Below are 12,198 nucleotides of genomic sequence, written 5' to 3' on the forward strand. Positions count from 1 at the left end.
GTACGGGAATTTCATTCGTACGGTCCCTGGTATGATTCGTACGGATAGCTGCATCGGGTGTGGATCGTACTACGTCGTTCGGACGGGGACAGTTTTCAGAGCTCACAGTATGACAACTATAGGGTTTAACAGATTTAAACACCAAGGATAAGAACCAGTGACCCCTGTGAGCCCAGAACCCCAAATCGATTCTGACAATTACGAAGTAGGTTTCCTGCAGTCCAAATATCTGTGATCTAGAATGTTACATTACAGGCTGCCAACAGTGTTCTTCCATATATAAAAAAAAATCTAAATTAAAACTCTAAATGCATAACTAAACTTGGGTGGCAGTGGTTAAGATTAAACTTACTGCATGTATGTCGTTTGCCTAAATACAAATCAAAAAAATTATTTTTATTATCTCTTTCAGTTCTGGAGAAATAAATGTACTTTTTGTAGCTCAATAAAAATTACTAGGATATCATCTAATAGGGTGGAGGTAAATCTTATTAGCTAATAGCTATTCTGTGAGAACCCTGAACACTTGAATTCAAAGACTTACTTTTAAAATGGGTCAGCTGAAGTTCTGCTATATGAGGGTGTAGCTTGCCTTTGCAACAAGCTTTTTATTTGGCCATTGTCTACTTTCTGTTCAGAGAGGCAGGACTCAAAGCCACACAAACCCCCGGTACTTATGGGGAGTTCCCATCTGTTGATGCTTTTAAGGGGATGTAGTGAATCTCTACTCTTTTATGGTGCTGACTGTTTACAATGGGAGGGAGTGGAAGGATGGATCTGGGTTTAGAGAGTCTTTTCTAAGAAGTCTATCCATTCTGAAACATTTTTATATTTCTCAGAACCCCTTTGTGAGCCCTTTTAGGATGCTGATGGTAAAATGCAATGGCACTAAAGGGAACCAGCTGATTTATTCTTCAGCCTAATTCCTGCAGTCCCACTTTATGTGTAACCTTAGTTGTCATATACCTGTCTTTAGATTTCTGTTTTGCACCTTAAGTGATCTGAATTGAACACTAACAAAGTGAAGATAGTTTAACAAAACTGTTGAAAAGAACTGTGGGACTTTATCACGCCAAAGCTCAATGTGCGGCGCTTTATGGCGCAGAGATTTGGGGCTGTGTTGACACTCACCTGCTGACCATAGCTGTAAACAATTTTATTAGGAAGCAGCTTTCTCGTTCCATCTAGCTCACCCCATTTCCCCATTATACTTTGATGTGGTTTTGAAAAGAAGTGCTGACCAGGCTGTTTTAAAAATGTTAGTGTACTGTGTTTGCCTCTGGAATACACCCGAGTAAGGCAATAATAAACATTTATTAATAGACTTACTAAAAATCCAAGGAGCGAGGACTCTCCCTTGGGTTAAATTTGTTTGTGCTAGTTGGGGAAATTGGGTATACAAAGCTATTGGGACGAGCAAACTGCAATTCGCAAAGCAGACCGTAGCATTCTGAAGGCTCGCTATTGGGTTCATATAAATGATGGCTACGTATCAACTAGCTCTAATGGTTCCTTGACCAGCTTGTTTTAAGATTTTAAGCCTTTTCCGGGTTTCAAAAGGCAGTCATTTAGTGCTTGTGCCCATTGTACAAGCATTTTTTCCTTTATAAATTCTCTTTTCCAATTTTTAGAAGTTATTTAGGATTTGTATATTATATTCATATATTTTATATTGAGAGACCTTACTGGGAAACTGTAATTGATAATCCATTGCTCTTTTGCACACAATTACAAATCGCTATTTGCACTGTCTCCTGTGGGAAGCTTTTCGCACTGATTTATCTTGTACTCCCTCTGTGGAAATGTTGTTTTAAGAGCTGCTATAAGGCTGATGTGGATGTATTTTTACTTCATGAAATCAAAGACGTGTCTGCACTGATTTTACTATAAGAACACAACAGGATTATTACTATTTCATATATATTTTCTTTTTTTAAATTGGATGAAGTATTGTATATTTAATGTATATGTTTGTAGTTAACTGAAAACCGAATAAAGTATTATTATTATATTATTATAAGATGACTTCAAACATAGGAGTGTCAGATATGGAGAAAAGGTTGTTTCCTCACTTAAAGGGAGTACAGTTAAAGTAGGTAGAAAAGAGGGGTGAAGACAGCTGCACATAGTGTATTAAGGTGTAGGGTGCTACATAAGAATTGGAATGCAATATGTGTTTTTTCTCGAGTAACAGAAAACAATACCCCAACTGATTTTCAATTTTGGTTAATTTGTAATCATCATTCTGCCTCATTAATCACATATGTTCATTGTAGCCTTCTATTACTAGCCTTTAATGATTTGCTTAGTATCTCCCAATTATCTAACCCCAATTGGCTTGTCATGTCTAAAACTCTTAAAGGTAGTACCGTTTATATAAAATAAAGCTAAAGTAGAAAATTAAAAAAGAAAAAAAGAAAACTTAAACTATTCTTAAAAGGGCTCTCCAGCTAAAAATGTTACATTACATCTCAAAGCCCAGCTGACATCATCAAACATAGCGTTCACTCAAACTCTGCCCCGATGATGATCCCTTAAACTATCCGAGTAATGAAACGTCCTCGACACACAAAAATAAGTTTTCAAACATGAATTTTAAAATAGAGTTCAATACACTACTTACAATGAACGTACTAATGATGCTGCTCTCTGCAGTTTCTAATCCTTGTATGTTGTCTACTGCTGATCTTAACTTTGATCGCACTTTGAAGGTGTAATTTGCAATCTTTAGCACCGTGTGTTCACACTTCACTGAGCACAAATAGTTCTTATGTTGATTTGTTTTATGTCCGACTACACCTCATACTTTAACTACAGGCTAATACATTTCCCTGTAGTTATTTCTACATGGCCGTCACTGACGGTTATTGTTTCTCATTTAATGTACATTGTGACATATTAAGATTATCAACATGATTACTTTTATTTTTGGTTAAATAATATCAGGTTGACCAGTTGCTTTAGATATTATCAACCAAATCAACAACCTTCGAATGCTTACTGTTGTAGATTATTAGAAACAAAGTACTTGGAGACGAGATTTTTTTTCTCTACACTTGACAGCTCCATTCTTGAGAAAATGTCATGGGCTAACTCACAGGAGCAGACCCCCGTGCCAGTTCCTTTGGCAACACTCCTGTCAAGCTTGCCCGCAGTCTGCTACCCTCTGCTGCCTGTCTACCTGCTACCCTCTGGTTGTGCCTCCTCTGCTCATTTCTTACACTTTTCTGCTATTTCTATGCCCTCTGTTTTGCCTTTTTCTGCTTGCTTTTCTGCGCTTTGTTTTGCCTTTCCTACTCGATTTTCTGGTCTCTGTTTTCTCTTTTCTGCTAATTTTTCTGTCCCCTGTTTTGCCTGTTTTGCTCTGGTTTGCCTTTTCTGTGCATTTTTCTGCCCTCTGTTTTGCCATTTCTGCTCGTGTTTCTGCCCTCCGTTTTGCCGTTTCTGCTCATATTTACTGCACTCTGTTTTGCCTCCTTTGCTTGTTTCTTGCTCTGTTTTGCCTTGTCTGCCCTCTGTTTTGCCTTTTCTGCTTGTTTTTCCGCCCCTGTTTGCCCTTTTCTGCTCTGTTTTGCCGTTCCTGCTCATTTTGTATGTGTTGTAATGTACCTTTTACTCAATGCACTCTCTCTACAGATGTTCTCTCCTTTGCTGCTGAGCCTATGACGAGGTCAGATAGAATGTTGATTGTGTTTGGATTAAAAGAGTGAATCAGTTGGTGTGGATGGGCTGAGCAGTGAAGAGCCTGCTCCTGGTGGGGCACTTTAAAGGATCTTACTTGTAATATCTTATACCTGTAACCAAGAAGTGATCCTGTGAATAAAGCTGAGAACTTATCTACATCACCTGGTCTACGCAGAATTCATCTTTGTAACAGTATGTCCTCTGTTTTATCTTTTCTTCTCATTTTTCTGCCCTCTGTTTTGCCTTTTCTGTTTTGCCTTTCTGCTCGTATTTACTGCCCTCTGTTTTGCCTTTTCTGCTTGTTTTTCTGCACCTCTATTTTACTCTCTTCTGCTCTGTTCTGCTCGTTTCTGCCCCATATTTTGGATTTCTGCTAATTTTTGGGCCCTCTGTTTTGCATTTGCTGCTCGTTTTCTGCCCTCTGTTTTGCCTTTTTTGCTTGTTTCTTCCCTCTTCCCACTGTTTTCCTCCTCTCGCCATTTCCCTCCTCCTGCACCTCAGTGTCCCATTCTCTGAACCTACTTAATGGAGGCTACAGATCAACCCAATTGAGCAAGTCCTTGTGCCAGTTCCCTCTGCAACAGTTCTCCTGTCCAGCTTGCCCGCAGTTTGCTACCCTCTACTGCCTGTTTACCTGCTTCGCTCGGTTTGTGCCTCCTCTGCTTGTTTCTTGCTCCGTTTTGCCTTTTCTGCCCTCTGTTTTGTCATTTCTGCTTGCTTTTTGACCCAGTTTTGCCCTCTTCTGCTCCGTTTTGCCTTTCCCGCTCGTTTTTCTGTCCTCTGCTTTGCCTTTTCTGGTTGTTCATTTTTCAGCCCTGTATTTTTCCCTTTTTCTGTTTGTTTCTTCCCTCTTTCTTCCATTTCCCCAAGACCTGGCTTTTCGACGGAGACCTTGCACCCCAGTGCCCCAACACCCTCAGGGGTGACAGTCTAGCGCTCTACAAATGCTGATTGGTTGACTGATTGATTGATCATATTATGTAAAATGCAGATCCTGTACAAAACACACTCACTGACTCTTATGGTGAAGGATGCACATCAGTAGTACATAATGGAAAGTAATGCCCCTGTAATATTGAATGCATAGGGTTTGTTCAAGAGAGCTGGTGCTCTGAATAGATTTTTCCAAGCACATCTGTGAACCTACTTATAAAAAGAGTTTTATATAGTGCTGGCAAGACCCGGGGTATCAGAGCGCTTTCCAGACATGATCGAAACAGTGTTAAGGAAACATTAATTGCAGAAATCACAGACTTGTTAAGCGTTGGGTTCTGGAGAGGAGCAAGCCTACATACTCTAAGCTGACACACCACAACCTACGCAAGTTTGAAAAATGCATTTTAATAATGTTCGATTACATTAAATATTCAACATGCAACATTGTTTAACACATAATGAGATTTGATAATGCCTAATTTATTTATTTAAAGATTCAATGTACATGATCTTGTTACTGTGGGACATGTTGCTAGGCCTCTTACTACATGCTACGCTCTCTGGAATATTCTGCTCACCTCAAGGTGCTGCACTCGAGGCATTATATATAAAGCCCTTGCTTTGAAAGTCAGAAATGTGGGCCTGTCTGTAGGACTGCTTCTATGTTTGGAGGACATCTCCAACGGTCATGGGATTCAGAAAGAATCCCTGGAGTACTCATGGTAATATATGCTAGTCGCAGAATTCCAGAATTGCTTACATGTGTACAATATTTGCCTGCAGAATTTCAAAGTGGAAAAAATGCATGTTTAAATTTAATACACTTTTTCATACTTAACTTTATTTTGTTTCTTCGCCTACAAAATATTTAATCCTTAGGTAAACTCTTTCTCTTACACTCACATTTATTATGAGGGGCGCCTCTATCCCGGCTCCTAAAAGGAGTATGCTTGTATCTGTTACTTATCAGGGCAATACTTGCAAGAGGTACGAGAATACCCATAAACCTAATACTTTGTGGATTGTAATCTACATTTGCAGGTAGACAGAGCTCTAGTGTGACTTTACAATAGTCCCCAAAAATCCTCTAACTGGGTTTGGTTTCCAAAAAGCAAAAGATGCTTCACCACGCTTACAACGCAAACACAAGTAGTGAAAACAAATGCAGCGGACTACCAGTTTCATACAAAGGAATTAACACTATGGCATGTCAAGTCATACAAAGTATCTTAAACTGCAAACAAAAAAGGGAAAAATAATTATAAAATGACCACAACGAAAGTGAAAAATGTACCATTGAAGGCAGCTAAAAATTCTGATACACCATGCATTTTTTAGATACATTATTCTATCTATTTTAACCTAGCACATAAAGTACTTTCTTGTTGGTAATAACCATGTATGGGACCCACAGATATTTTGTAGCTCCATATCAATCAACAGTGAGATGTTTACCTCAAGAATTCGAGCGACGTCATAGACTGCCTCTGCCTTGCTCTCAATGTCCCTGATGTCACTTTGACCCCCTGCTTGAAAACATGTTCCTTATTAACAGCAGCCTATTTACAAGCATCTATATTTCTAACACCATACTTAAAAATTACCTCTCCTGATGCCCTGTTTCATTCAGATATTTACCTCATGACCAGACAGTACCGATTGTTCAAGTGCAGTATAGGAAATGCCGGTCCACAGTCTGCAATGTTGCTCTCCTATAAGCCTTATTCACTTTCCAAATACTGCTGTGTTTAAGTCCACAGTTGTACTTACCCTGTGGACTGACGCCATGAACTGTCCTGTCACATCCACACTTGTCCAGCTCGCCACTGCTGCAGGCACGAGTCACAGCAAAGGCGACACCAGCTGAGGAGATGGCGTACACAAAACCAGCCTCTCGGGTGCCTGAAATTACAGAAAGTAGGTTTGTGTCATTCGCTATCTGTATGGTTTGTTACTCAGATCTACTATAGACCCAGCTTGTTGCCACGTACTTTCCATTGGGGAGCCACTACTCTGTGTTAAATCATGAAACAAAGGTAATGTTATTACAGTAAAGAAAATCCACAAGAAAGGTGGAATACAGAGAGCCTCCATTCTGCGGTTTAAGGGCAAGATGTACTAAAATTATGAACAGCTATTTCCTAACTGTGATTATCCCCTAATCACAATTAGGAATCACTATTCGTAATGCATGTATCTTTTTTTTAGCAATGCTTAGTGGATCGCAAATCGACCTACCTCATTAACATTAACAAGGTAGGTCACAAATTGCTACCATTTAAGAATGACAGCCATCACAGGGATGGTGGCTTGCTGGGTTCATTAGACCACCATGACTTTGATTGATTTTTATTAAAAAACATCTTTTTTTTAATGCAGCCCAAAAAACAGTCTTTGTTCAAAAACAAGAAAATGAAACATTCACATTTTATTTTTTAAGAGCAGACAAAGGTCTGTGGAACCTGATCTTAAAATGCATATTTTTTTACATTTTGTCCCGTTATGGAAGAGATCTATAACTTGTGCAGAGTACCACAGTGAGGCTTCATTCACTTCAAATACCATGGTTGGTGAAGGGCTATTTCTCATACATTATAAAATAAAAGTTCCTGAATTGCTCCTCAACATTATTTGCTTACCAAGTAGTATGCACTCTAACATGGAACATGTTGCAGTGCCAAAATCACTAAAGGTGTCGCCAAGCCTACTCTCAAGGAGAGGGTTCACATCTAGACCAATTATGCTGAACACATGGGCGACAAGGGTGTTTTCAGACTCTAGTTTGTTTTAATATGTCCACTACAGGCTATTATGCTTTCCTGTAAAAATCTAAGAATGCAGTAGAGTGTACTTTTTTCCAAATTACTATCAATATGTGATCAAAGATCCTCACATTTCTTGCCTTTGGCATCATCACTCAGCAAAAGTTCTGTAAACGGTTGTCACATGGATAATATAACATCCAAGGCCTCTAGGACTGAGAAACTCAGCTAAGAGACACAGTTGGGATGACTCTTTCTTTGATGCCACAAAAAGCCCAAAATTAGAAATATTTGCGTTTTAGTTTAAGCGCATAACAAAACAGTGCACCAGAATGGACTAAAAAGTCAATAGCATTCTTCATTGACTCTGAATATTGTAAAGATGCTTTCAGCATACCATCTAACAAGTGGCAAGGATCTTTTAAAGGGAAGCACTTCACCTCAGATATCAATTTTGACAGGTCATCACACAACTTTTCCACATAGGTAGCTGAATCACTGTAAATACAAACAATGTCACTCCAATCTTTGTTGAACTTAGGAAGAACTTTTTTCAGCAGCATTCCAAGTGACACTGCATTCCATGTTTTTCAAAAATCTGGTTTTTGTTTTCACCAGTATCCTAGATGCTTTGTGACTGCACTCCTTTCACATATATCTGTCACTGTACCTTGCATTGAATGTTTAAAGCCTGGGGTGTTTAGCAATTCACCTACTATCAATACTGACTCACTAGAAAAGGGGGCTGATGTATCAAGTGTGTTTACTCATTCTCTGTGGGTAAATGTGATGGTACATATTGGGAAAGATTCTAATGAAACCTAAATTTTTCCTATTAGTGAAAGACTCAAACGTAGCCTACAGTTTATAAAATACATGTATCTTTAGGCGAAAGACCACAAAACTGAAAAAAGGATGATGAAACAATATTTTAGTGACATCCTTAAACAACAAAACTCAAGCAGAATAATGTTATCCCATACTTTCTTACTGCTACCTTATATAACAAAGTTACATTGTGTTGGCCCCTTCAGGAAGAAATAAAAATGACACTTTCACTCTACTTTTCCTTTCTTTGAATAACATTTAGTTTGTGGTTGTGCAGTTTTTTTTCTGTGTTTACATGTTTACACTGGTGAGGGTGATTTCGCTTCCGTTGGGGTTTTATCAGTTATTATAGGTTTAAACCTAAAACCAGACAGCCTATTTATAGAGGACTGCCAGACTGGCAATGTGGTATACTTGCTTCTTTGTCCTTGTCATAAACCCTATGTGGGTGAAAAAAGAAGATAGAGTATTAGGGTTAATGAGCATAAATCAGCTATCCATGTCATCAACTTCGTTTTCTGTTGATTAACTAAGTAACCAGAGACCGCCCCGAAGTTGTTTAAAACATTTAGGGGGAGATTTACTAAGATTATATGCTGCGTTTGCATCAGAAAAGTGATGCAAATCGGCGCAAAATATTTTTTTCCCAATTTACTTTCCAGCGCTAAATTTGTTTAGCGCTAGAAATAAAGGAAAAGTAATGCGAAGCAACGCATAGCGCTGCTTTGTATTACTTTGCGCCATGGGGACGTACCAAGGATGGTGCCTGGGCATTTCCATGCAACCAACCAAGGTTTCCCATGCTAAACTCAATTTACCTAATAAAGTAGATTGGGTTTAGTGTGAGAAAACTGCGCCCTTTTCAAGTAGGGGCAAGGAAGGAGAAATGCTTTCATTTCTCCTTCCTTTTCCGACTTTGCATGTCTGCCGCTCTTTACAGCACACATAGAAAGTGGGAAATGGTTAAAGTGAGTCTGTGCATAGTATTTTGTACTGCAAGGGTTCGTTCCAGTACAAAACGTATGCTAGACTCATGGAGACACACTTGCACCATGGCGCAAAGGTGTCTCCGTGACACACAGCAGCTGATTTCAGCGCCGTCGCTAGTAAAAGGGGAGGAGAGTGCCTTATTTTAGTAAATAGGGCGCTTTCCTCCTCTCTCCTTTTCACATAGCGCAGCATTTGTGGCTGCTGTAGTGCACTGTGTGAAACAATAGTAAATCTGCCCCTTAGAATACCACAGGAGTTTTTTTTAATTGTGTGGGTATATTAGCAGATCGTCCACGTAGAGCACCACTGTTTTCATTCAGTCATGAAATTGGAATGGAATGATCTCTTTTTTTTTCCTGCTCCGACTTGCTAGGGGTTTAATATAAAGGTTAAAGAGTAGGGGGGAGACAAAGGATTACCCTTTTTAGTACCTCTTCCTATCTGAAACTGCTTCATTAATTTTCTGTTAAGTAATATCTTAGCGGATGGAGGTCTGATTGTTCTGAAAAAGTTGACTCCTAGATCATGTTGTTTAATTGCTTCATATAAAATGGGTCAACTCATCGTGTCTATAGACTTAATGGCATCAAATGTTATGATGATGAGAGGGAGATTTAAATCCAGTGCTGCGTCTATTGCACTCACTAGGCCATGGGTTCGCTCAAAAAGTTGCATGCCCTTCATGAAGCCCTTTTGATCTTCATACACGAGTGCCCCAATTACTTTCTCCAACCTTTTTGACTAAATTTGAGTATAGATCTTATAATCATTGTTCAGTAATGATATTGGCCTATACGATTCACATATTTTGGTGTCTTTGTTTGGTTTTATAATTATAGTAATTGTTTCCTAGTCCCATGACCTAGGCTGGAGGCGGCCAGCCATGCACATTTCCTTTTAATATCTAGTTAAAACCGGGGTGAGTTCTTCTCTTAGAGCACTATATATCTCATACGGCAAGGAGTCTGGGCCCGATGCCTTCCCCTTTTTTAAGCTCCATTGAACTTTATTCAATTCCTCTGTACTTATCTCCTGGTTTAAAAACCTTTTCAGGTCTGTCTGCAGTACAGGGAGAGGGTCTGTTCTACAGTAGCCTTAGAGTCGTTAGTCTATAGATCCTGAAAGAATTTAACAAAAGTCACCTCTATATTGTTCTTCTGACCAGTGCTCCCCAGCTCCCTGCTTACTACCTCCGTAACCGTACTTTTCGAGCTGTTCACCCTCGTCTTCCAAGCCAGCAATTTTCCACACCCATGCCATACTCATGATGTGCCAATTTCCTGCCTCCCACCTTCGCCGTACTGTCTCTTCTAAACAATCTGCTAGCTCTTATTTTGTGTCTTTAATGCTACCTGTGCCTGTGGGTCCATACCGTATGTCAGATATTTTTGATACTCGTCTTTTTTTCGACTCCAGTTCTCTCACTTTTTGTCTTGTTCCCCTCCTTTTTACACCACGTAGTTGAAAAGCTCCCCCTGAATAAAAGCTTTATTCGTGCCCCATATAAAATGTAAGTGGTCTGAGTCGTTATTTACTTTAAAGAATTTAATGGCAAAGTTTTTTAATTGTTTAATAATTAGAGAATCCCCTAATAAAGCCCTGTCCAGTGCCCATCAGAATGGAGTTAGATTCTTATCTGTCAGAAGCTCCAGCTTCACGACATAATGATCTGATAAATGCTATGGTTGGTGTACTATTAATTTTACTTTTGGTAACAGCCTTACATCAACCGAAAAGAAATACATGTTATGTTATGTTAGAAGTGATTTGTTGAGTGCACGTACACCAGGCGGTTTCTTGGCACTGAAAGAGAGGACGTTGCAGTCTCAAAATAGTGAGTTCAGTTATATGCCTGGGAGAATAGCCAGATTTAAGTGATTTCCTGAATTGGGTGTAAGACCTTGCCCTACACAGTTCAGGAGAAAGAAGGTTCCAGAATAGAGAAGTCAAGGTCATAAATCTAAGGCCCTCATGTTTCTTCCATTTGAAGAGATTGGGGGACAACAGGTTCTTATTAGAAGAGCTTAGGTCACGCGAGGAAATATACTGCTGTAACTTTGAGGCGATGAAGGCAGGACCACGAACCGAAAGAGCTTTATAGATGGTGCAACCTAGCTTAAATAAATCCAGGAAGCTTACCCGTATTTTTTGTTATAATAGGTAAAACACTTCTTTTGACCTGTGATTTGTCTCCAGATGTCCACTAGCTCAAAATCTTTTATAATATGAAGAGTGCAGTTCTTCATCTTTGGGGAGTTTACTCCTGACATCATTGTAGATTTATCCCATGAGAGATCCAACAGGGTGTTAAAATTGCTGCCCATTATTATATGATTTCTACTGTCCACAAGCTGACTATAAAGTTGCTGAAGTGGCTTTGGGTCAGTAAAATATGGTCCGTACTATCCTACAAAAGAATATCATGTTCTATAGATTTTGAAATTGGTGATAACCCATCTCCCTCCAGGATCAGGGACATAATTAGCCATTCTTACATTCTCAACAGGATAGCTACTCCCTTCACATTGCATCTCTGATTAGTGCATGCTAGCTGGGTAATACATGTATGCCCCTTTTGTATTTTGTCCCATTCTGCTGTGTGTTTCCTTAAGTACTATAATGTCGCTGTCTGATTGTTTTAAAAATTCCCAGATTCTCTTCCTCCTACCAGCTACTCTGAGCCAGTTTACACTCCACGTTAGAACCCTTAAATGTAATGCATTGATTACATCTATCAGTATGTAAGGCCTCTGCCTGTATTGGTACTGTGATTTCTCCACACTTGTTGTCAAAAATGTGGGCCTTCTTTTTTTGTCTTTTCTCCCACATGCTCCCCGCCCAGTGAATAGAGAGTTTATTTTCTGTCATGCTCCCACCTAACTGCCCCCCATCCTCCCTGTGGAATCCTCCAGACATCCTTAATTGGGTAACTCCAGGTAACCTTGAGCCTCGGCTCTCTGGTGACTACTCCTATTTTGCACTAAACTGTTTCATTAAT

General features: G+C 39.4%; 1 protein-coding gene across 1 annotated transcript in view; it reads right to left on the bottom strand.

Moving 5' to 3' along the window:
* The window catches only part of LOC144754684 (protein Wnt-4), a 235,065-nt gene that overhangs the window by 55,463 nt on the left and 167,404 nt on the right, over positions 1 to 12,198 (bottom strand). Inside the window, exon 3 of the mRNA XM_078642804.1 lies at positions 6,391 to 6,522. Coding sequence (XP_078498930.1) covers positions 6,391 to 6,522 — 132 coding nt within the window. The remainder of the gene's footprint in view (positions 1 to 6,390; positions 6,523 to 12,198) is intronic.

This window comes from Lissotriton helveticus, chromosome 5_1 (assembly GCF_964261635.1).
Source record: "Lissotriton helveticus chromosome 5_1, aLisHel1.1, whole genome shotgun sequence".
Classification (NCBI taxonomy): Eukaryota; Metazoa; Chordata; class Amphibia; order Caudata; family Salamandridae; genus Lissotriton; species Lissotriton helveticus.